The sequence below is a fragment of the Physeter macrocephalus genome, chromosome 11 (assembly GCF_002837175.3).
Source record: "Physeter macrocephalus isolate SW-GA chromosome 11, ASM283717v5, whole genome shotgun sequence".
NCBI lineage: Eukaryota > Metazoa > Chordata > Mammalia > Artiodactyla > Physeteridae > Physeter > Physeter macrocephalus.
Window position 1 is genome coordinate 45,237,664 of NC_041224.1, and position 24,856 is coordinate 45,262,519.

General features: G+C 39.0%; 1 protein-coding gene across 3 annotated transcripts in view; it reads left to right on the top strand.

The window, feature by feature from the left end:
- The window catches only part of TMOD3 (tropomodulin 3), a 91,266-nt gene that overhangs the window by 54,980 nt on the left and 11,430 nt on the right, over positions 1-24,856 (top strand). For all 3 annotated transcript variants that reach the window (XR_003682037.2, XM_028496061.2, XM_028496062.2), the window contains exons 4-7: positions 14,691-14,813; positions 16,118-16,207; positions 19,445-19,575; positions 21,532-21,639. Coding sequence is in view for 2 of the 3 variants with exons in the window: in XM_028496061.2 (XP_028351862.1) it covers positions 14,691-14,813; positions 16,118-16,207; positions 19,445-19,575; positions 21,532-21,639 (452 nt within the window). In the remaining variant the exon portion in view is untranslated. The remainder of the gene's footprint in view (positions 1-14,690; positions 14,814-16,117; positions 16,208-19,444; positions 19,576-21,531; positions 21,640-24,856) is intronic.

Genomic DNA, 24,856 nt, shown 5'->3' on the forward strand with positions numbered 1-24,856 from the left:
GTCCCCTGCATTGGCAGGCAGACTCTCAACCACTGCGCCACCAGGGAAGCCCTCTCTAGTTGTTTTATGTGTAGGGTTAGATTATTTGAGATTTTTCTTGTTTCTTGAGGGAAAAATTGAATTGCTATAAACTTTCCTCTTAGAATTGCTTTTGTGGCGTCCCATATGGTTTGGGTTGCTATGTTTTTGTTGTCATTTGTTTCTATGTATTTTTTATTTCTTTTTGATTTCTTCAGTGATCTCTTGGTTATTTAGTAGCACACTGTTTAGCCTTCATGTATTTGTGTTTTTTACAGTCTTTTTCCTGTAAATGATTTCCCATCTCATGGCATTGTGGTCAGAAAAGATGCTTGGTATCATTTCAATTTTCTTAAATTTTCTGAGGCTTGATTTATGACCCAAGATGTGATCTTTCCTGGAGAATGTTCCATGTGCAGTTGAGAAGAAAGTGTATTCTGCCACTTTTGGGTGGAATGTTCTATAAATATCAATTAGATCTATCTGGTCTGTTGTGTCATTTAAAGCTTGTGTTTCCTTATTTATTTTATGTTTGGATGATCTGTCCATTGGTGTAAGTGGGGTGTTAAAGTCCCCTACTATTATTGCATTACTGTCGATTTCTCCCCTCATGGTTGTTAGCATTTGCCTTATGTATTGAGGTGCTCCTATGTTGGGTGCACAAACATTTATAATTGTTATATCTTCTTCTTGGATTGATCCCTTGATCATTATGTAGTGTCCCTCCTTACCTCTTGTAACAGTCTTTATTTTAAAGTCTATTTTATCTGATACAAGTATTGCTCCTCCAGCTTTCTTTTGATTCCCATTTGCATGGAATATCTTTTTCCATCCCTTCACTTTCAGTCTGTATATGTCCATGTGTTGTAAAGCTGGTTTGGTGGTGCTGAATTCTCTTAGCTGTTGTTTGTCTGAAAAGCTTTTGACTTCTCCATCAAATCTGAATGAGATCCTTGCTGGGTAGAGTAATCTTGGTTGTAGTTTTTTCTCTTTCATCACTTTAAGTATATCCTGCCACTCCCTTCTGGCCTGCAGAGTTTCCACTGAAAACTCAGCTGATAACCTTATGGGGATTCCTTTTTATGTTTTTTTTTGTTTTTTCCCTTGCTGCTTTTAATATTTTTTCTTTGAATTTAATTTTTGTTAGTTTGATTAATATGTGTCTTAGTGTGTTTTTCCTAGGGTTTACCCTGTATGGGACTCTGTGCTTCCTGGACTTGGGTGACTATTTCCTTTCCCATATTAGGGAAATTTTCCACTTTAATCTCTTCAAATATTTTTTCAGACCCTTTCTTTTTCTCTTCTTCTTCTGGGACCCCTATAATTCGAATATTGGTGCATTTAGTGTTGTCCCAGAAATTTTCCACTTTAATCTCTTCAAATATTTTTTCAGACCCTTTCTTTTTCTCTTCTTCTTCTGGGACCCCTATAATTCGAATGTTGGTGCATTTAGTGTTGTCCCAGAGGTCTCTGAGATTGTCTTCAATTCTTTTCATTCTTTATTCTGCTTTCTGCAGTTATTTCCACCATTTTGTCTTCCAGCTCACTTATTCGTTCTTCTGCCTCTGTTATTCTGTTATTGATTCCTTTTAGTGTATTTTTCATTTCAGTTATGGTGGTGTTCATCTGTTTGTTTGTTCTTTAGTTCTTCTAGATCTTTGTTAAACATTTCTTGTATTTTCTCAATCCGTGCTTGCATTCTGTTTCCGAGATTCTGGATCCTCTTTACTATCATTACTCTGAATTCTTTTTCAGGTAGATTGCCTATTTCCTCTTCATTTGTTTGGTCTTGTAGGTTTTTACCTTGCTCCTTCATCTGTGACATATTTTTTTGCTGTCTCTTTTTTTTTTTTATGAGTGGGATTGTGTTTCTGTTTTACTGGTTGTTTGGCCTGAGGCTTCCAACACTGGAGTTTGTAGGCTATTGGGTAGAGCTGCGTCTTGGTGCTGAGATGAGGAAGTCTGTGAGATCTCACTCCGATGAATATTCCCTGGGGTCTGAAGGTGTCTGTTAGTCCAGTGGTTCAGACTCAGAGCTCCCACTGCAGGGGCTTCCACCCAACCCCATGCTAGCAAATCAAGATCCCGCAAGCTACATGGGTGGCAAAAAAAAAAGAGAACAATAACAAAGTAAAAAAAAAAAAAAATTAGACTAGGAAACTAACAGATATGTTAGAAAGAATGTAAAAATTAAAATATAGATGAATCAACAAGTGGAAGGTAAATCAGTACCACAATAGTAAAAAAAAAAGAGGAGGAAGGAAAAGAAAAATAATAATAAATAAAAGGAGCAGGGGAAGGCCTTGGCTGTGGAGAGCAGGGCCTAAGCAAGGGCGAGGTTTGGGTGGTGGGCAGGGCCAATGCTCAGGACCCACAGCACTGGAAAAGGCCCTGGGGGCTGTGTGGGGTGGGGCTTAGGCTCAAGGAACTGAAGAGTCCCAGTCTCAGAGGGCAGGGGACCTCACCTGGGAGCACAGCAGGCTTCCTGGGCTCGAGTGGGTGGGGCAAACACCCTCCTCTCCTCTCCTGCTCCTCCGGTCTGGGGTGTGGGAGGGCCCCTCCCACCTGCATCTCCTGATCTCCCTGGCCTCCCTTCTGTGCCCCCAGGACCCATGTGGCCTGGAGCGGGCTTTGGAAAGGTGGGGAACCGGCTTGGGAGCTCAGCAGGCTCCCCAGCCCCAGTGGTCCAGGCGATCATCCTCCACTCCTCTCCCCTCTCCCGCTCTTCCCGGAGAGTCCATCCCACCTGCCTCTCCTGATCTCTCTGGCTTCAGGGGTGCCGATCTTGTCTGGCCTCTACTTCTCCTCCCCCCTCAGTCCCCCTACGTCCTACTGGTTCACTCTGGGGTTCCTCCCGTCTCCTTGGGAGTTAGAGTCCTCCATCAGTGGCCGGCACGTGCCCTAGTTGTGGGGAGCCGCTAACTCCCCGTCCTCCCACACCACCATCTTGACCTCTCCCCCCATGTTTTTTCTTTTTAGTTGATTTAAGCTTGTATATCCTCTTGATGCATTGCCCATTTTGTCATTATGGAATGACCTTCTTTATCCCTGGTAATATTCTGTGCTCTGAAATCTACTTAGTGTGATATTAATATAACCAATCTTGCTTTCTTTATATTAGTGTTAACATAGTATATCTTTTCTATTTGTCCCATCAGTTCTTTGTTCTCTTTCCTCCTTTTTTTTTTGTTTCATATCTTCCATGTCTCTATATAACATTTGAACATATGGAATATAATTATAATAACTGTTTTAATATCCTTACCTGCTGATTTTATCATCTGTCATTGCTCAGTCAGTTTTGATATATTGATTTTTTTTTCTCTTCCTTATGGGTCAAATTTCCCTGCTTCTTTTCATGCTGGTAATTTTTTATTGGATACCAGACGTTATGAATTTTAACTTTTTGGGTGCTGGATATTTTGATACCCCTATAAATAGTCTTGAGTTTCATTCTGAGGCAAGATTAAGTTACTTGGGAACAATTTGGTCATTTGATCCTTTAGGGTCTTGCTTTTCAGATTTGTTAGGTGTGACTGGAGCAGTGGTCAGTCTAGGGCTCATTATTTCTCCACTACTGAGGCAAGACTCTCCTGAGTTCCCTACCCAGTGCCCTGTGAATTACGAGGTTTTCCAGTCTGGCTGGTGGGAGCACATTCTATTCCCAGCCCTGCATGAGCCTGTGCACTGTTATTTCTAATTTTTTCAGATGGTTTTTTTCCTTGGCCCAAGGTAGTTTCATCATACACATGTGCTGCTCTGCTGAACACTAAAAGGCAGCCCTCTGCAGATCTCCAGAGTGTGCTGTGTAACTCTGTCCTCTCTGGCACCCTGTTCTATAAATGCTGGCTGCCCTCGTCTTTCTGGACCTCAGCTGTGTCTCTTTGGTTCAGATAGTTCCCCAGGCTCTGCCTGGGTTCTGTTCCCTGTGCTGCAGCCTGGACACTTTTCTCCAGGCAGTAACCTGGGTAGTCATGGAGCTCACTTTGTTTCTCATCTCTCAGGAATCACTGTTCTTTCTTGCCTGATGATCAGTGTCTTGTAAACTTTCTTATATTTTGTCCATTTGGGGGTTGTTTCAGTCATGGGTAAATCCTGACCCTATTATTCCATCTTGGCCAGAAGTGGAAGTCTCCAGAATCATATACAGTAGATATCCTGTTTCCCCAACTAGAGTATAAGCTCTCCTCAAAGTAAGGAATCTCATATTTCATTTAACTTATGCTATCTTTCTATCTCATTATCTAGTATATACAAGCTCACTAAACATTTGTTGAATAAAGAAGCATTTATTGGTGATCATATTGTAGTATTGAGCAGGTGTCATGTGTGCTGTTGGGTCAAACCAAAAATGCCTTTCCAGTATCTGCCCCCTCATCCTTTGGTTTGGTTGATTTGAGGTTTGTGCACTTCCTGTCAAAAGGATATCCCAAAGCCCCCTGTGGAGATTATAGTGGCCTAGTTCCCTTAAATCTTTTCTGGAACAGGGTAGCTTATAAACATACACATAGTAAAATTAGCTAGGGCCTTTCACCTCTGTAGAAATGAAATAACTAAGAGACTCCTCTGTTTCTAGTTATTGTACATTTTATATGCTTAGCAAGGATGGGACCATGACTAAGATAATTCTTAACATTGTGGTAGCTGTAACTTGATATCAGAGCAAAAGAGATGAGGACTTGTGAAGAAAGGTCCTGGCAATAAAATTGTTAACATGGTTCATAGTATCTTACTTATTTTAGAACAATAACAAGGATCTTGGCAAGATATTCCTTTTTTTTTTTTTTCTCCTCTTGGCACAAACACAGGTTTGGATAAATGCCATGCATTTAAGCTACCATTATATGAATTCTTATCTTGGTTTCTTCTATTTCCTTAGCTGCCATTTTGTAGTTACAGAAACATTACTGAACTCTTTCAACATTCTTAGCAACCAAGAGACATAGCCCTGTTTTTGTTTTGTTTCATTTGGGGTTGGCAAGCATATCTTTTCATACTTGTCTAAGAGATTTTTTCTGATCTTGTCATTGCTTATTTTCATATTTTGCTACAATGTAAAGAACTGTAATTTCAGTTTTTAAAAAACCCAGTTTTAGATGTTGCTTTGTTAAATAAGGTATTTAGATAGAATGCTGTGTACTGCAGAATAGAAGTGAATAACCATTTTTTAAGACATTATGTTACTTCAAATAAATACAAATATTAAAAGTTATAAGTCAGAGCTTTTTGACCATATTTTAAGGAGAGGAAAAGTAAAATTAGATCAGTACAGGAGTACTCATCCTAATCTTTTCAGAGCTGTAATTATTCAGATTAGCACTTTATCAACATGAGTAGGTAAAAATCAGAATCATGTAGGGAGCTTTTTCAAAAATATCCATGCCTAGTCAATCTTCATTTTCTGAGTTTAGGAATCACTGATATAGGGCTTCCCTGGTGGGGCAATGGTTAAGAATCCACCTGCCAATGCACGGGAAATGGGTTCAAGCCCTGGTCCAGGAAGATCCCACACACCGTGGAGCAACTAAGCCCATGTTCCACAACTACTGAGCCTGCGCTCTAGAGCCCGCGAGCCACAGCTACTGAAACCCGCACGCCTAGAGCCTGTGCTCCGCAACAAGAGAAGCCACCTCAATGAGAAACCCACACACCGCAACAAAGAGTAGCCCCCGCTCGCCACAACTAGAGAAAGCCCATGTGCAGCAACAAAGACCCAACTCAGCCATAAATGAATGAACTGAATGAACGAATGAATTTTTTAAAAGGAATCACTGATATAGAAACAACAACCTCCTGGGTTGTTTGTTTTGGAAAACGCTCTGTGTCTCTCTCACGTACACATGCAAGAACTACCATATGACCCAGCAGTCCCACTACTGGGCATATACCCTGAGAAAACCATAATTCAAAAAGAGTCATGTACCAAAATGTTCATTGCAGCTCTATTTACAATAGCCAGGAGATGAAAGCAACCTAAGTGTCCATCATCGGATGAATGGATAAAGAAGATGTGGCACATATATACAATGGAATATTAATCAGCCATAAAAAGAAACAAAATTGAATTATTTGTAGTGAGGTGGATGGATGTATAGCTGATTCACTTTGTTATAAAGCAGAAACTAGAGGGGTGGGAGGGAGGGAGACGCAAGAGGGAAGAGATATGGGAACATATGTATATGTATAACTGATTCACTTTGTTATAAAGCAGAAACTAACACACCATTGTAAAGCAATTATACTCCAATACAGATGTTTAAAAAAAAGGAATTCCAGAGAAAATAAGAATAAATAATTAACTTGTGTCTATTGTGTTTACTGTATACCAGTTGCTTTATATATGTTAAATCATTTTATCAGAATGAGACTGTAATTTCTATAAAGAATAATGCATGATTAAAAAAATAACATATCAGAAGAAAAAGATGATCATAATAAAATGGTATACTAATTTTGTTAACAGATGGTTTTGGATAAAAGCAATATCAAATTTACACATTTCCCTACCCTCTGCAAACGCACACGCACACACACACACACACACACACACACATAATACCTATACGTCAAATAAAAGCTGAACATTTCACTCATCCTGCAAGACATTGAGGGAACAAATCACATTAACCATTATAATGGAGATCTATTTATCAGCCTCTCTTAGTAATTAAGATTTGTAACTTAAATCTAATTTATATGAGACTAATTTAAATTAACACACATGTTTAGAAACGCATTTTCTGTTAATATGGAATCAATCAAGCAGTTTGCTAATTATGTATTTCCTAGAGAACAGCTGATTTTAACTAAGAAGCACAAACACTATCTGGCTGAATGTGTTTAAGGTGCAACCCACATCATAAAATTTACCCATTTAAAGTGTACAATTCAGTGGTTTTTAGTACATTCACAGAGTTGTATAACTATCACCATAATCTTAAGTTTAGAACATTTTTATCATCCCAAAAGGAAACCCTGTACCTATGAATAGTCTTGATTCCTCACTCTATTCTTCAGCCCCAGAAAACCGCTAATCAACTTTTTCTCTCTAAATTTGCCTATTCTGGACATTTCAAATACATGGAATCATACAATATGTATTTATGACTGACTTCACTTAGCCTAGTGTTTGGGAGTTTCATCTGTGTCTTAGCATGTTTCAGTGTTTCATTCCTTTTTATGGATGAATAATATTTCATTGTATGGAAACACACACTTTGTTTCTCCATTTATCAGTTGATGGACATTTGGATTGTTTCCACTTTTTAGCTATCATGAATAATGCTGTGAACACTTGTGTACAATTTGCTATGTGTACATAGTGGAATTGCTGGGTCATTTAGTAACTATTTTTTAACAATTTGAAGAACTGCCAAATTGTTTTCCAAAGTGGCTGCACCATTTTACATTCCCACCAGCAATGTATTAGGGTTCTCATTTCTCCACATCCTGGCCAACTCTTGTCTGTCGTTTTGATTTATAGCCATCTTAGTAGGTGTGAAGTGATAACATACATTGTGGTTTTGATTTGCATTTCCCTAATGACTAATGGTATTGAGCATTTTTTCATGTGCTCTTAGGCATCTTATATCTTTGGATAAATGTCTCTTCAAATCCTTTGCCTATTTTTAAATTGGGATGTCTTTTTATTACTGATTTTTGTCAGTCAATCAAAATATTTGATTTATTATTGATAAACACTTTATATATTCTAGATATGTTTCTTATCAAATATATGATTTGAAATTTTTCTTTTCTCATTCTGTAGCTTGTCTTTTCATTTCCTTGGTGGTATCACTGTCCCACAAAATTTTAGATTTTGATATAGTTCAATATATCTATTTTTTTCTTTTGTTGTTTGTACTTTTTTTTGTTTTACAATAACCTTTTAAATTTTATTTATTCATTTATTTATTTTGGATGCATTGGGTCTTTATTCCTGCACACAGGCTTTTTCTTTTGTTGTGGGGAGCAGGGGCTACTCTTTTCATTGCTGTGCGTGGGCTTCTCATTGCGGTGGCTTCTCTTGTTGTGGAGTGCGGGCTCTAGGTGCACAGGCTTCAGTAGTTATGGCACACGGGCTTAGTTGCTCCGTAGCATGTGGGATCTTCCTGGAGCAGAGATCGAACCTGTGTCCCCTGCACTGGCAGGCGGATTCTTTTTATTATTTATTTATTTGTTTGTTTGTTTTTTGTTGTTGTTGTTTTGGGTTTTTTAAACATCTTTATTGGAGTATAGTTGCTTTACAATGGTTTGTTGGTTTCTGCTTTATAACAAAGTGAATCAGTTATACATATATCCCCATATCTTTTCCCTCTTGCATCTCCCTCCCTCCCACCCTCCCAATCCCACCCCTCTAGGTGGTCACAAAGCACCGAACTGATCTCCCTGTGCTATGTGGCTGCTTCCCACTAGCTATTTCTGACTTACTTCACTGTGTATGACAGACTCTAGGTCCATCCACCTCACTACAAGTAACTCAATTTCGTTTCTTTTTATGGCTGAGTAATATTTCATTGTATATATGTACCACATCTTCTTTATCCATTCATCTGTTGATGGACACTTAGGTTGCTTCCATGTCCTGGCTATTGTAAATAGAGCTGGCAGGAGGATTCTTAACCCCTGTGCCACCAGGGAAGTCCTGTTGTTTGTACTTTTGTTGTTATATCTAAAAAATCATTCCCTAACCCAAGGCCATGGAGATTTACTCTTAGGGTTTTTTTTTTCTGAGTTATAGTTTTAGCTCTTACATTTAGGTCTGTAATTCATTTTGAATTAATATTTGTGTATGGTATGAAATATAGGGGTCCAACCTCATTCTTTTTCATATAGCTATTCAACTGTCCAAGCACTATTTGTTGAAAAGACAGCTCTTGCTCAATCAAATTGTCTTGGTATCCTTGTAGAAATTCAATTGACCGTAAATATGAGTTTATTTCTGGGTTCTCAATTCTATTTCATTGATGTAAATGTCTTTCCTTGTACACCATAACACTATCTTGATTACAGTAGCTTTGTATTTAGAGTTTTTAAATTTTATTTATTTATTTATTTATTTTTGGCTGCCTTAGATCTTCGTTGCTGCGTGCAGGCTTTCTCTAGTTGTGGCGAGCAGGGGCTACTCTTTGTTGCGGTGCGTGGGCTTCTCATCGTGGTGGCTTCTCTTGTTGCCGAGCATAGGCTCTAGGCGCGCAAGCTTCAGCAGTTCTGGCTTGCGGGCTCTAAGTAGTTGTGGTGCACGGTCTTAGTTGCTCCACGGCACGTGGTATCTTCCCGGACCAGAGATTGAACCCGTGTCCCCTGCACTGGCAGGTGGATTCCTAACCACTGCGTCACCAGCGAAGTCTTGTATTAAGTTTTGAAATTGGGAAGTGTGAGTCCTTCAGCTGTTCTTCTTTTTCAAGATTGTTTGGCTATTCTGGGTCTCTTGGATTTCCACATGAATTTTAGAATCACCTTGTCACTTTCTGCAAATAGATGAGATTTGTTTAAGGGGTTAAGTCTATAAAGAGTTTGAGGAGAACTGCTTAAGTACTGTATTCATAATACTAAACTTAAGTTCTGCCTATTTTATCCTTTCTTACAAAAGTAGTTTTTTTTACTTTTAATTTTCTATAACAATTTTTTTTTTTTTTTTTTTTTTTTTTTTTTTTTTTTTTGCGGTATACGGGCCTCTCACTGTTGTGGCCTCTCCCGTTGCCGAGCACAGGCTCCGGACACGCAGGCTCAGCGGCCATGGCTCACGGGCCCAGCCACTCCGTGGCATGTGGGATCTTCCCGGACCAGGGCACGAACCCGTGTCCCCTGCCTCGGCAGGCGGACTCTCAACCACCGCGCCACCAGGGAAGCCCAATATTTTATATATACGCATTAAAGTATAATTCTTACAGTGTATTCACGTTAAACTAATCATGAAGAAATATGAAGTGATTACTTTTTGTACTGTTAAAAACACAGTACTGTATAAGGTAAATACCTCTGCAACAAAAATCTCTACATACAGAGAAATTGTAAAGAGGAGTATCAGAAGAGGTACCAAATTATTTCACAGCTATATAAATAGAGCAAAATTCTGTGTCACAGAATTTCCATAAGCACTTGGAAATTTTGTTTTGCTTTGTTGTTTTTTTCTGATGAGATCCATTTTGTATTTGTAAGTATTAGCAAAAGTTTATGTATGGGGAAAAATTAGATAAGAATAATGCCTCGGGACTTTCCTGGTGGCACAGTGGTTAAGACTCCACACCCCTAGTGCAGGGGGCCTGGGTTCGATCCCTGGCCAGGGAACTAGATCCCACATGCATGCCGCAACTAAGAGTTTGCATGCCACAACTAAGGAGCTGGTGAGCTGCAACTAAGGAGCCTGCCTGCCACAACTAAGACCTGGTGCAACCAAATAAATAAATAAATAAATAAACATTTTTTAAAAAAAGAAAAGAAAGAAAGAACATGCTGATGGGGGATTGGAACTCCCTTCTGCAAAAAAAAAAAGAAAAGAAAAGAAAAAGAAAAAGAATAATGCCCCTGTGGACTGTGGATGAGGATTACAAAAATAAACATTTTAGATTTTTATAACACTTTAGATTCCATTGGTCCCTAGAATAAGACATAGGCAGCTTTTTGATAGTTTATATAGTTTTGTTTACTAAGTGAATACCATAATCCAATGTTTCTTGACCTTGGCTGCTATGCATTAGAATTCCTAGAGAACTTTTGAAAATCCAGATGTCCCATACAGCACATCAGACCAGTTAAATCAGAATCTCTGTCGGTGGGACTTGGACATCAGAATTTATTAAAATTTTCCAGGTGAATACATTGTGCAGCGAACATTAGCCACGGAGATAGACACCTGAAAGTGCTGGTAGGATTTTGCTCAGGAAAATGTAATTATCCTGAAATGGCAATTAAAGGCATGCCATCTGAATTGTATGCCACTTTGTTATATCAGCCACTGTGAAAAGTATTAAGGAATTATCAGAATGTAATGATTTGGATTTGCCTTCATCTGTGAACTAATGATAAAAGATTATCTAATAATCACCAGAACTCCAAAGTTTGGTACTAAGAAGATCAGTTACGTTCCACCATATAGATAAGCATTTGTTTGAGTTGAAAAGTCCACTGCTAAAGAGTTAAGTTTGAAAGCCGCCAGTTTATTGGACAAATTACTGGGATGAGAGTTTGGGAACCTGTGTTCTAGAGCTAACTCTGGTGTGTAACTTTGAACCATGGTATTTATATTATACTTTATATAATGAGGTAGTTGAGCTAGAGGTGATCACCAGATTATTTATTCAACAAATTGGATTGCCTGCTGTGAGCTAGGAAATGTAAGGATGGAACAGAACATTGAAAAGCTCACAGAGGACAGACAATGTAGGGATGGAAATGTAAGGATGGAACAGAACATTGAAAAGCTCACAAAGGACAGACAAACATGCAAAATGAGTGAGTGTAGCCACAGTGAAATGTTCAGGGAATTAAGGGAGCACAGAAGTGTACTTCATCTGGTTCAGTATTGGGACAAATGTGGTAGTTTTCTATTTAACAACCATTCACAAATTCCTTCTTCCTTACTGGCAGAATCCATCTCTGAAATAGACTGAAAAGGCCAGATGCTTGCTTTGCAAGCTACCCTTGCAGGTGGGGCATGGACATGTGACCCGGTGCTGGTCAGTGAGACCAGAGAAGAAATCTATCGGACAGTTTTCCTTATAAAAGTCAGCAGCTGAGAAAGTGCCCTTCCTTCCTGCCCTGACCTTGCAGCATGAGGATGTGATACCTAGTATTACAAAGGTCATCTTGAGACTAATGGCCTGAGAACAAAGGCTTCCATGCTAGTTATAGACAAAGAGAAAAATAGAGCCTGGATCTTTGATGTCAACATTGAGCTGCTGAACCAACCCTTCAGCCACCTACCTGTGGAGTTATTAAGTGAGATTAAAAAAATACTTACTGTTTAAACCCTTGCTGCTTTGAGAGTGAGCTGTGGATCAGCGGTATCAGCATCACCTGGGAGGCTGGTTAGAAATACAGATTCTTAGAGCTCATGTTAGACCTACTGCATCAGAATCTGCACTTTAATAAGATCACTAGGTGGATGACATGCACATTAAAGCTTGAGAAGCACCAGTTTAAACCACTTTAAATTGGGTATTTTGTTATATGCAGTTAAAAGCATCCTTACTAATAAAAATACATTGTAGATTGGCCAAGTGCCATTTTTTAAATAAGAAAATACTTGCCTAGAGAGACTTCTGATTCAGATGTAGGAAGTTGCAAGAGACTTCTTATTCTCACCAAAACAAGCAATATAAGCTACATTAATCATAGTTAAAAAAAAATCAGAAAGCTTGAAGACACAAATCTTAGTGACTCCAGAAAGTGGCAAGCCCTCCATAAGAGAGGTGATCCCCCCCCCAAAAAAGAGGTGATCCATTCTGCGTTCTTTCCTGACTGAAATATATGAAAAAGGAGGAAACTACCATAGAGAGGAGTAAGGAGAAGTCAGCCTAACTTTTAAACTTTTAATGGCTGTGTATGGGCCAGCATGGTAGATTAGAAATCAGAGAAGCCCTAGAGCAGCACTGTCCACTAGAACTTTATGCCATGATGGGAATGTTCAGTATCTGTGCTAACCAGTATGGTAGCTCCTAGCCAAATGTGGCTAGTGTGACTGAGAAACTGAATTTTTAATTTTAACTAATTTAAACTTAAATAGTCACATACCATATTGAACATATCGTATTGAACAGTGCAGCCCTAGAGATAGGGTGAGACTGCATTACCCTCCAGTTCTTTGCTTCAGGTCTTCATTTAGTGCTAGGGATACTACTCCAAGAACCAAGGCAGTGAAGCAGAGCTGAGAGAAAATTCCTGAGGCATAGGTGTTTAGCTCAGGAGATTGAGAGAGAGACAGGAGAGCTGAGAGAAATCCCTTTCAGACCATCTCCCACTTCACAAAGTGTAGAGCAGACAACATAAGCATCGGGCTGAAAGATCTGCCAAGGCCCCAAAAGTGGGAAAGTGGAGGGGGCGGTGGAACTGGAAAATAGAGCTCCTAGAAATCTAGCAGCCAGGACTACACATCAGGAGCAATGTTGCTACTTTACAGTTCAAAACAGTAGGCAGTGGCAGCTCAGGAGATCTCCAGAACCTCACCAGAGTTCTAATCCTAGGCCTTGCTGAAGATTAAGTCCTGATCCTGTCCTCAAAATGTTTGAAGCCAGCGAGGAAATGAATCAAACTAACGTTGGAACAAAAAGCTCAGTTTCATCTCAACTGTAGAGCATGTTACTTCAGCACTGACCTGAGTGGCACATTCCTTTCTAGGAATAAATGTCATTTCCTTTAGTCTCTGCTATACTTTTATACAAAAATGCCCAATATGAAGTCAGAGATCTTAAGACACATGTGGCCTATAGTCAAGAAAAGTAAACAGTCAATAGAAGACCAGAGATGACCCAAATATTGGTGTTATCAGTAAGGAACTTTATGACAAAAATCTCAGAAAATCTGGTCGACAAGGCATGTGTGAAGAGATGAGGAATTTTGGCAGAGAGATGGAAACTAATTTTTTTTATCAAGAACCAAGTGGAAATAATAAAAAAAGAAATATAATATCAGAAATTAAATCTTTTAGATGGGCTTAGCTGAAAATACCTGACCAGCTTTGGTCAGGTTCCTGGGAGCAATCTGTATTGTGGAAGGATTTCTTCTGAGTTACACTGATTAATATTTACCTTGAACAAGAATTGTACAACATTCACTACACTGATTATTAAGCCCACAAGCATTTCTTTTGATAGAACACTACGTAGATTCATCAGGTCACATATTCTCACACATTTTCCTTGTAATTTTCCGATAGAAAAGAAAATAATTGGAGCTTGTGTGAATCCACACATAGGCCTTCCTAGATCACTTAGTTAGAATTTTCACCTGTCTCAGGGGGGAAACCAGAGTCAATCTTGGTAACTCAGTCCCACCATGTGTAAGTACCTCTTGTTTGGTTGGCTTGTGCTGCAGCTATATCATTATCATTTTCCATTTCCTTCATGTTTTCAGTTTTGCATTGAACATATGGTAATAAAATACTAATTTTCACATAATAAATACTGTAGGTTTCTAGAATAACTAGTTTCTTAACAGGTAACCTTGTTAGTGTCATAGAGGCTTAGAAGAACAGTGACAGAAAGTTTCAGACTACCACTCAGGACATACAGGAATTTCTTTGCAATTAGAACTTGAATTTCTGGAATTAGAATTGTCTCTGCCATCCCCCAAGGGACTGTAGCAGTTCCTTGCTTAAGAATAAGAAAATGAATTCTGTTTTTCCTTAATTTATAGATTTTTTCGTTTATTCATTTATTTTTTGATTTAGTATTTGTAGAATAACTCATAATCACTCCAAAAAGAGCCTATTTTTACTTTCACAAATGGGAAAATTTCTCGGTTCATTTCTTTTTCTTGTTCCAACTAATATAGCCAAAGTGTTGCCTTAGAAACTTATAAATACATACTGAAGATGAAACAAAATTACCGTAGATGTTAATCTTGACCTTTTACTTCAGCTTCAGTTGCACATACTTCTAATAATTTTTGTAAGAATAAAATGGTGAGTTACTACAGTAGTAGTGAAACTAACAAACTGCTTTATTTTACAGGGAAAATATTTATCCCTAAGCAGAAACCTGTACAGACTTTTACAGAAGAAAAAGTATCTCTTGATCCAGAACTAGAAGAAGCTTTGACAGGTGCTTCTGATACAGAATTGTGTGATCTCGCAGGTATCTCCTAAAACAAATTAATTTGTGAATGGTATAGAGGGGAGGAAAATACCAGCACACACCTTATACACACTATACAAATGCTTGCTTTGCCCAGCAGAGTGCTGTTGAATAAGTAACCGTACATTTGGCTTTGTTTTTTACACTATAAAGCTGACATAAAGGATTTAGTTTCTTTAAATTCTCTTAATGATGAAATTTTTATATTAATGGAATTTATTGATTATTGGACGTCTTTTCCCATGTTGCCATCTTTGAAAGTCTTTATAAAAATCTTTCATCACCTGGTGCTCACCTAGAAGCTGTCTCCAGGGTCTACTGCTATCCATTTTATTAGAAGACCCAGAAAAGGGTAACTGGAAATTAGATAAAATAGTCAATCCTGAGCTATATTCACCTCTTTCCCAACTTTTCTGAAGATATATGGAACATTCCAAACCTCCCTGTGATTTTCATCATTACCAGTTTCTTATCTGGACCAGTATCTGCCCCCAGCTGCCTCCACCCACACCCATTTTTCTAGATAGAAAAATATGACACATGGGGAGAGGTTAGTACCAAATAACTTCAAGAACTAACATGTTTAAAAGGAGCAGTGATGGTTCTTGGGGAAGGACCCAGGGAAGGGACAGTCAAGGTGTGGTACCACAGCTAGAGCAGGTATCTTATTCCCTGGCGGGGGGCTGAGGGCTAATGGATTTATAAATGGTACATTCATCAGAGTGGAGTGGGCCAGAGGCATACTGTAGCTTCTGCCTTATTTCTGCAAAAGGCCATCAAAAACCAAATTTATTTCTCCTCCTAAGTGTCATTTTTGAAGGATGCTACTTTAATCTTAAATATGAGAATTCAACCATACTTTTAGTATTCTACTCTTAGCTAAAATACAAATGTAAATTAATATGAGAGTTAAGGTTAAGTTGAAAAATCTGCCTTTTATCGCATTATGTTTGGAGAAACCCTCTGAGGATGAACAGCAACAATAGATCATTTCCATTTTCTCTCTTGGCCACCAGATGGAGCTAAGCATAGACTTAAGTTTAGGGTTAAGCTGGCTCCAGCTGTGTCTAAATTCAGAAATGTGGAGAGAAATTACAAGGGTATTGATAAGAAAGAGATTGTAGGTGGTTTTTAATCATGTTTTCTCTTTTTTTTTTTTTAGCTACGAAATGTGTATTTAATTGAGTAGGAAAAATCCCAGAGAGTGTTAAAATCGTTGATAGAAATTTGGGGGCATAAAATTAATTCTTTATGTTTAAAATTGATGGAAATAAAAAAATAATTTTCTTGTTCTATATTTATAGCTATTCTTGGGATGCACAATTTGATAACAAATACACAGTTCTGCAATATAGTGGGAAGTAGTAATGGAGTCGACCAAGAACATTTTTCAAGTGAGTACTTATAATGCTTTGTGAATTCCAGTCCTTTGTTAATTATGTTTTGTTTTCTCCATGTAATAGCTTCAGTATTTGCATACCAAATGTTATGCATATGTACTTGAAACCTAAGATTCCAGTTAGATGGTATTGACCTAGGAAACCATTGAGAATAGAATATTAAATATTTTATGCTTAATGTGTCAGCAAATGTAATAGGAACTACTCTCACCTCACTAAATAATACTAATGCTAAACGCTATAAAAACTAGTCAAACTTGGCTTTTACTGACATCTTGTTTTCAGTGTTCCTGATTTTCAAGAAACCCCCAACAGTGCTGACAAAGTATATTATAAAATCAGATTCAGGGGAAAGCAAAGAACTATTCAGCCCCTAAACCTTTTAGTCTGACGCAAAGTATTAGATAACCTAAAACAAAGCTTTTTAAAAAATTTATTTATAAGACATCTTAAAATCACCAAAGTCATGCCTATTTTGTAGTAAATCTAAACAAGACCTAAGGGCACAAAGTAAGCAGTAAAAGGGTCTCTATTCACAGCCGTCATGCCTCCTACTCCCCGTACCCCACCTCCACCCCCTCCCTAACTGTTAACAATTGGGAATATATCCTTCCAGATTTTGTATTATGCTTATATAAACTTACATATGTATATGTTCTATACACGAACTGTCTTTTCTTTTCTTACAAAAGTGGGATCATAATAGAGATATTTCTTGTCCCTGGATTTTTCAATAATAATACTGTTGGCTGATTTTTTTGAATGCTTACCATGGGCCATGTTCTTCTGTGCACAGCTCTTGAATGTAAATTGTTCTTAATCCTCACAACAGCTCTACGAAACAAGTATTATTATTATCTTTAATATGCCTTTGAAGGAGCTGAGGTTTTAGAATGATTAAGTAACTAGCTTTAATATCCCACGAAATCGGTGGTGAGGATTTTAATCCATGCTGTATAGTATATTACTTAGCAATATATCACATTTCCTAGTTAGTACATACAGATTTACCTCATTCAAACATCTGTATAACATTCCATTTTATGAACGTTCTATAATTGGCCATTCCCCTATTTTTTTAACTTTCTATTGTAGACCTGTTCAAGCATACATTATAGAAGAGGGAATAATATATCCATCGTCCAGCTTTAGCTGTTTTTCACATTATGCCAGCCGGGTTTCATCCACCGTCTGCCTCCCTCCCACCCCTTCTACTCTTTTCCCTGGAATATTTTAAAGCGAATCCTGTTTGTTTGTATTACTTCACCCATAAATATTTCCATATGTGTCTCTCACAAAGGCTTTCCTTATAACATAACCACAATGCCATTATCAAACTTAAAAATTACCAGCAATTCCTTCATATCATCTAATGCCCAGTCCATGTTCAGATTTCCCATTTTCTCTCAAAAACATCATTTCACAGCTGGTTTGTTCAAATCAGGATCCAGATATGGGTCACATATTGCATTTGGTTGTCGTTTGGTTTAAGTTCCTCTTAATTTCTTAACAGTTCTCCTCCTCAACTTCTTTCCCACTTTCTTCATGGCATTTATCCCTTGAAGAAACTGTGTTGTCATGTAGAATTTTCCACATTCTGGATCTGGCTGATTGCAACCTTGTGGTATCATTTTACTTGTTTTTCTCTACCTCCTGTGTTTCTGTAAACTGTTGTTTCCTAGCAGCTTGATCAAATTTATGTGCAGTTTTTAATTTTTTTTGGCAAGAATGTTTCCTGGGTATTGATCAAATCACTTTAGGAAGCATATCAAGTCTGGTCATTCCTCTTTGGGGAATGTGTTAAGATTGATCAGTGTACTCAAATTCTGGCAACCTGATCCATCCAATTAAAGTTCCCCATGAACCTTTCTTAATGGTTTCCACATCCTGTTGACTGGATCCATTATTTCATTATAGAGCAAGGCTCTTTATATGCATTCTGCAGAGAAGAAAAGGAATTTTTTGGTTTTAGAAAATTTAGAATTGAGGAAGAGCTCATTGAATTTTCCATTCAGTGAGGAAGATTTTCTCCAGTCCCCTTGATCTACCATCTTGAAGAAGACTGCCTTGCTGATCTTTCAACTGTCCTCAGGAAATTAATTTTCAGACTTTTGTCTGAGCTGATCTCTTCAGGATGCTGTGTGTAGGAGGGTGTGTGTGTGTGTGTGTGTGTGTGTGTGTGTGTGTGTGTGTGTGATATTTGAAAAGAACAAGGTACTCTTAGAGGGAATTTATTGGATCAGTAAGCAATATACTTTGTCTTAAGGTGAGTTTTGCTCCTAAAAGCTAGAGGAGGGCAGCAGGGACTAACTAAGCCAGACAGTGACCCTGTCAGTCTTTACATGTCACTTGCTCTTAATGTTGTGGTCATTCTCTTTGAGAATCTGATGCTCTAGGTGTTCTCCCCAGAAAATATATCCATAAAAGTTTATCTTTTATAGGTGTTCATGGACCTCCACACATACCTCAGAGCGCATTTACATCTCACTAGAGGGTTCAAGGCTTCTGGGTCTTCCTTCAGTTTTGAATAGCTGTATTCCGGCCATGTGTGTGGGTATAAATGGTGAAGGATTGGGCTGTAGGATGAAGGAGGGCAGGGAATTCCTGTCTCAGTAGTTCTTCCACGTACCATTACCGTTCTCTGTCTCCCCATTCCCCGTTTCTACCCTTCTTCCTGATAGAGTCCTCTGCCCTTTCCCATTGCGGAGTACTCCCCACGGGAGGCACAGGCAGTGTGTCCTTCTGTCAACTCACTCTTTGTGGAGGCTGTGTTTGTTCATGTCTCTGATTCTTACTGCCTTTGCATTAATTACTAGTCAAACCTCAGAGACAATGATGAGTTGTTAGATTTTGTCATATGAGAACTTTATCTTGAACATTGCTAAAAATAAATGCAATCACCAGCTTGTGTCATCAACTGTATTTTCATGGTAAAGATATCTTGTAATACACCAAGAGGCAAGAGGCAGTGAAAATACTCATTTTTGAAGGCTGATACACTGCAAACAAATTAAATGTTGAATTATGTTTGGTATTTATATTCAGTAAAATTTTATTTCAGTGCTTTATGTGGGAGCACATAAAGGATCTTTCAGAAATTTGGGGAAACTTATAAATTTGTTCTACTGAATATGTTTGTGTATGTGTGCTATGTGTTTCCAAGTTAATATATGCATTCACCGTAATAGTATCAACCAGTGACACTCTTGCTCTTTTCATTTGTTGCTACAGATGTGGTAAAAGGTGAAAAGATTCTTCCAGTATTTGATGAGCCCCCAAATCCAACCAATGTTGAAGAGAGTTTACAGAGAATTAAAGAAAATGATGTTCGTCTTGTTGAAGTTAATTTGAATAATATAAAGGTAGGTGTGATAAGCAAACAAAAAGTTGTTTTGAATTGCTTTGAGTCATTTGGATCTAGGATGAGAGCTGGGCAGTTTTGATATAGTCTCATCCTTTCTACTTAATGGTAAAGTTTTTACTTCTAGTAGTATGCTAACATAGATTCCTTCGATTTTAGAAGTTAAAGTATTATAGTATTTTTCTGATTTACTTTTTAAAGGCTATCACATAGAAATATAAACTCTACAGACTGTCAGAGTATACCTCTCAGGCTTCCAAAGTACTGCCCACTTTTAGGAGCATTTTAGCCTTTCAGGTTTTGTTTTTTTAATCAGCTCTTTTTTTTTTTTTTTTTTTTTGCGGTGCGCAGGCCTCTCACTGCTGTGGCCTCTCCCGCTGCGGAGCACAGGCTCCGGAGCCGCAGGCTCAGCGGCCTGTATATGGCTCATGGGCCCAGCCGCTCCGCGGCATGTGGGTCTTCCCAGACCGGGGCACGAACCCGTGTCCCCTGCATCGGCAGGCGGACTCTCAACCACTGTGCCACCAGGGAAGCCCTAATCAGCTCTCTTGAGCTATAAGGTATATATAGTGAAATTCTCCCTTTCTAGTGTGCAGTTCTGTGAGTTAAAGCAAATGCATACAGTTGTACAACTACCACCACAGTCAGATGTAGAACATGTCACACCCCTGTGTCATCATTCCCTGCCACCAGCTCTAGCCCCTGACAACCATGGATCTGTTTTCTTTCCCTATCATTTTGCCTTCTCCAGAATTTCATATAAATGGAACCATATAGTGTATAGCCGTTGAGTCTGGTTTCTTTGACTTCGCACAGTACATTTGAGACTCGTCCATGCTGTAGTGTGTCTCAGTGGTTTGTTCCTTTGTGTTGTAGAGCAGCATTCCCTTGTCTGGATGTGCTGCAGTTTGTGTGTCCGTTCACCAGTTGATAGACATATGAGTTGCTTCCAGTTTGGGATGATTATAAATAAAGCCACTATACACATTCACATACAGGTTTTTGCGTGAACGTATGTTTTCATTTCTCTTGAGTAAACACCTAGAATTGGGCTTTGTGGGATCTCATTGGGATTTTTAAAATGCAACTCTTCCTTGGAGGAAAGAAAGAAGAAGTGAGTTAGGAGGGCATAGGGATAATTAATTACCAAAGAGTAAACTCAAATGATCTCTTAAGGTATTAGCCATTGTATAATAGCTTCATTACAAACTCCTCATTTTAAATCTTAATTTATCTGAATTGGAGGCAGGGAGAACATCTGGAAATTACAAGAACCTAGGGAATAAGACCTCTGTGCTCTTTTTGTGGGTGTTCCTTCCTGTGAGTGGAGGGGGAAAAGCGCTAGGGAAAGCTATTATCCCTAGTTGATCACTCATCTTCTTATTTTTAAAAAAAATTCAGTTCTCGTGTGTATCTGTCTCTAAATCAATAGTAACAATCTGAAAATAGGCAGGCTACAGGAAATTGGAAGTCTTGGTACTAAGGGAAAAGATCAGTGTCTCCTAAAACTATCTCTTTCTGCATTTCAAGAAATGTAGAGTTAATCTCTCTTAATACCTTACAGCTTTGAGTGACTGAAAACAGTATGTCATCTGCCTCAGGAATCACCATAAGTAGATTCCCACATCTTTCTCTTTGTAGAAAAGTGGATTCACTTTGAGTACTCAAGGGCTGACTTCTCATAATACAAATAATTAAAAAGATAATTTCTTTAACCTCAATGCTAGAGAAACAGTGATGTATGCTCTGCTCTATGCCAACAGTTTGTACCATAACAGAGAAATCAGAGAGGTAAGAAGGAGGCTGAGTTGTTTGTTTTCAGTTGTAGACCAGCGGTTGTAATGTTACGTAATTTCTGAATACATTTTAATGCAAAAAAGTACAGATGTATTTGATTAATGGACTGAATTTCCTGAAAACTAAAATGTAATAATGTTTCACATTTTTGTCTTTCAAGAATATCCCAATTCCAACCCTAAAAGATTTTGCAAAGGCTTTGGAAACCAACACACATGTGAAATATTTCAGTCTTGCAGCCACCCGAAGCAATGACCCCGTTGCTGTTGTAAGTAAGCTAACTACTAATAATATCGAAATAATTATGGCGGTGTAATACCAGGGCATGTTACAAAGGTGGTTAAACTGATTTTATGAACAAGATTTACTCTCTTTTAATTCAACTATACTTCAATAAGAAATAAATTTAAAAACTAAAATTTTTTAATGTAGTTTCAAAATTCTGTGTCGTAAGATCAACTGTTAGTAACCATGATGTTCAACAGTCAATAAAAGCAAGTATCAGTAAAAAAGAAAAAAAATTTACTCTTTTTCAATTGATGTTTACTATTAGGCAATACATTATTTACTACCATTTTATGTTTACTTTTTTCTGTATTTCTTTTCTATGAAATTTTTTAAACATAAACGGAGTCATGCAATGTAGGCTGTTCTGCAACTGAGTTTTTCACTTAACCGTATATCTCAGAGATCTTTTCATATCAGCATATAAAGTTCTACGTCATTCTTTTAACACCTGCGGAGGGTTCCATTTATGGATCTATAGTGTTGAATTTTTATCGAATGCTTTTTCTGTGTCTGTTGAGGCGATCATGTGGTTTTATTCATGTGGTCCTTTATTCAGTTAATATGGTGTATTACAATGATTAATTGTTTTAATAATTAATTTATTTTATTATTTTTTTATTTTTGGCTGCATTGGGTCTTTGTTGCTGCACGCGGGCTTTCTCTAGTTGTGGCGAGCGGGGGCTACTCTTCATTGCGGTGCGCAGGCTTCTATTGCAGTGGCTTCTCTTGTTGTGGAGCTCTAGGCATGCGGGCTCAGTGGTTGCGGCTCGGCTCGTGGGCTCTACAGCACGGGCTCAGTAGTTGTGGCGCACGGGCTTAGTTGCTCTGCGGCATGTGGAATCTTCCTGGACCAGGGATCGAACCTGTGTCCCCTGCATTAGCAGGCGGAGTCTTAACCACTGCACCACCAGGAAAGTCCCACATTGGTTAATTTTTATATGTTAAATCAACTTTGCATTTCTGGGGTAAATCCCACTTGATCATGGTATAAACCCTTTTCTTCTTGGCTTTGAGGCTATCACTCCCTTTGATTGTCCTCCTACCTATCTGGTCCCTACACTGGTTCCTCCTCGTCTCCTCAACATCTAAACATCTAAATGGCTCAGAGCTCGGTTCTAGTCCTTCTTCTTTTCTCTGTCTGCACTCACGTTCTGGGTGATCTCATTCTGTTTCATTACTATATATTACCTATGCATGCTGATGACTCCCAATATTATTATCTCCAGTTCATACCTCTCCCCTCAACTCCAAACCCATTTCCAGCTACTGCTTAACAGCTTTACTTGTATATCTAACAGTCATCTCAAACCCAAGTCCCAAACCAAACTCCTGACTTTCGTCCCATACCTGCCTCTCTCACACTTTCCTATCTCACTAAACGGCAACTTCATTCTTTCATTTGCTCAAGTCAAAAAAATGAAATAATAATAATAATAATAATGGAGTGATCCTTGACTTCCCTTTCTCACAACTTCAAGTGTATATCCAGCTGTGTCTTCAAATATTTCCTGTATATCCAACCACGTCTCACCATCTTCACAGCTACCACCCTGGTCCAAGCCACTGGCTTCTCTCACCTGGATTATCCTAATTGAGCTGCCTGCTTCATCTCTATACACAGCATCAGAAGTGACTCTTAAAACTTAAATGTTCTCAGGCTTCCCTGGTGGCGCAGTGGTTGAGAGTCCGACTGCCGATGCAGGGGACGCAGGTTCGTACCCCGGTCCAGGAGGATCCCACATGCCACGGAGCGGCTGGGCCCGTGAGCCATGGCTGCTGGGCCTGTGTGTCTGGAGCCTGTGCTCCGCAACAGGAGAGGCCACAACAGTGAGAGGCCCGTGTACCGCAAAAAAAAAACAAAAAAAAACAAACTTAAATGTTCTCATTCCTGTACTCAGAACCCTCCAGCAGTTCTCTGTCTCACTAAGTAAAAATCAGAATCTTTCAGTGGCCTAATAAGGCCTTACATGAGCAGACCTCATCTCCCCTCTTGCTGTTTCTTTCATTCTGCTCCAGCCATACAGCCTCCTTGCTCTGCCTTGCTTTTGCATGCTCCCAGCTCAGAGCCTTTACACTTGTTCCTCCTGCCTAGAACTTTCTCCCTGAAGATATTCCACGTAGTTTTACTTCATCACTTAAATTATTTCAGTCCTTGCTCAGATGTCACCTTCCAGGTGAGGCCTTTCCTGACCCCCATATATAAAACAGCAACCCCACTCCTACCCCCAGCACTCCCCATCCACCCTGCTATGCCTTTTTTTCCTCCTCTATAGCCCTTTTTACCATCTGACATTACATTTTGCTTACTTACTGTGTGGGCCCCACTAAAATGTAAGTTCCGTCAGGTAGAGACTTGTATGTTTTATTTCTGAATTTACAGAACAGTACTTATCAAAAATAGGCCATTGTAATATTTTAACAAATTTGTGGACAGATGGATGGATAAGGGATTTGCTCCAAGTCACACAGCCAGTTGTTGCTATTAGAATGTTCAAGTGTGTAGATATCTGTCCCCAGTTCTTTCTAGTATCACTGCGCAGTATTGCCTTTTCTTTAACTTGACTTTCATTTTAAGCTTGATCTTACCCATATTCTCTGAAGTTCGGCCTTTCTTTCTTTCTTTCTTTCTTTTTTTTTTTTGCGGTACGCGGGCCTCTCACTGTCGTGGCCTCTCTGTTGCGGAGCACAGGCTCCGGACGCGCAGGCTCAGCGGCCATGGCTCACAGGCCCAGCCGCTCTGCGGCATGTGGGATCCTCCCGGACCGGGGCACGAACCTGCATCCCCTCCATCGGCAGGCGGACTCTCAACCACTGCGCCACCAGGGAAGCCCTTGGCCTTTCTTTTGACGCCTCTGCAGGGCTTTTTAAATAAACTCACACTCCTATTCTTCCTCCTCCCCCCTCCCTTCTTTTTCCCCTCTGCTCACTTACAGGCTTTGTTAATTAATCAGTATAGCACTTATTAAGCACTGGGTCAAATGCCTAGCACTGCCATATCCTGTGAGAAATGTAATGGAAGCAGATGGAAAACATACCATTCTTTGAGTTGAATATTTAGTTAGCCCCTTCTTCTCCATAGTTTTTATGCTCTCTCAGTTCCAGTCATCTGTGATCTTTTCTGGCCTTCTGCCTTAGGCAGTCCTTTTGGTCCCTGCCTTGGAAATTAGTCCATAATTTACCCTCATTTGGGCTTCACA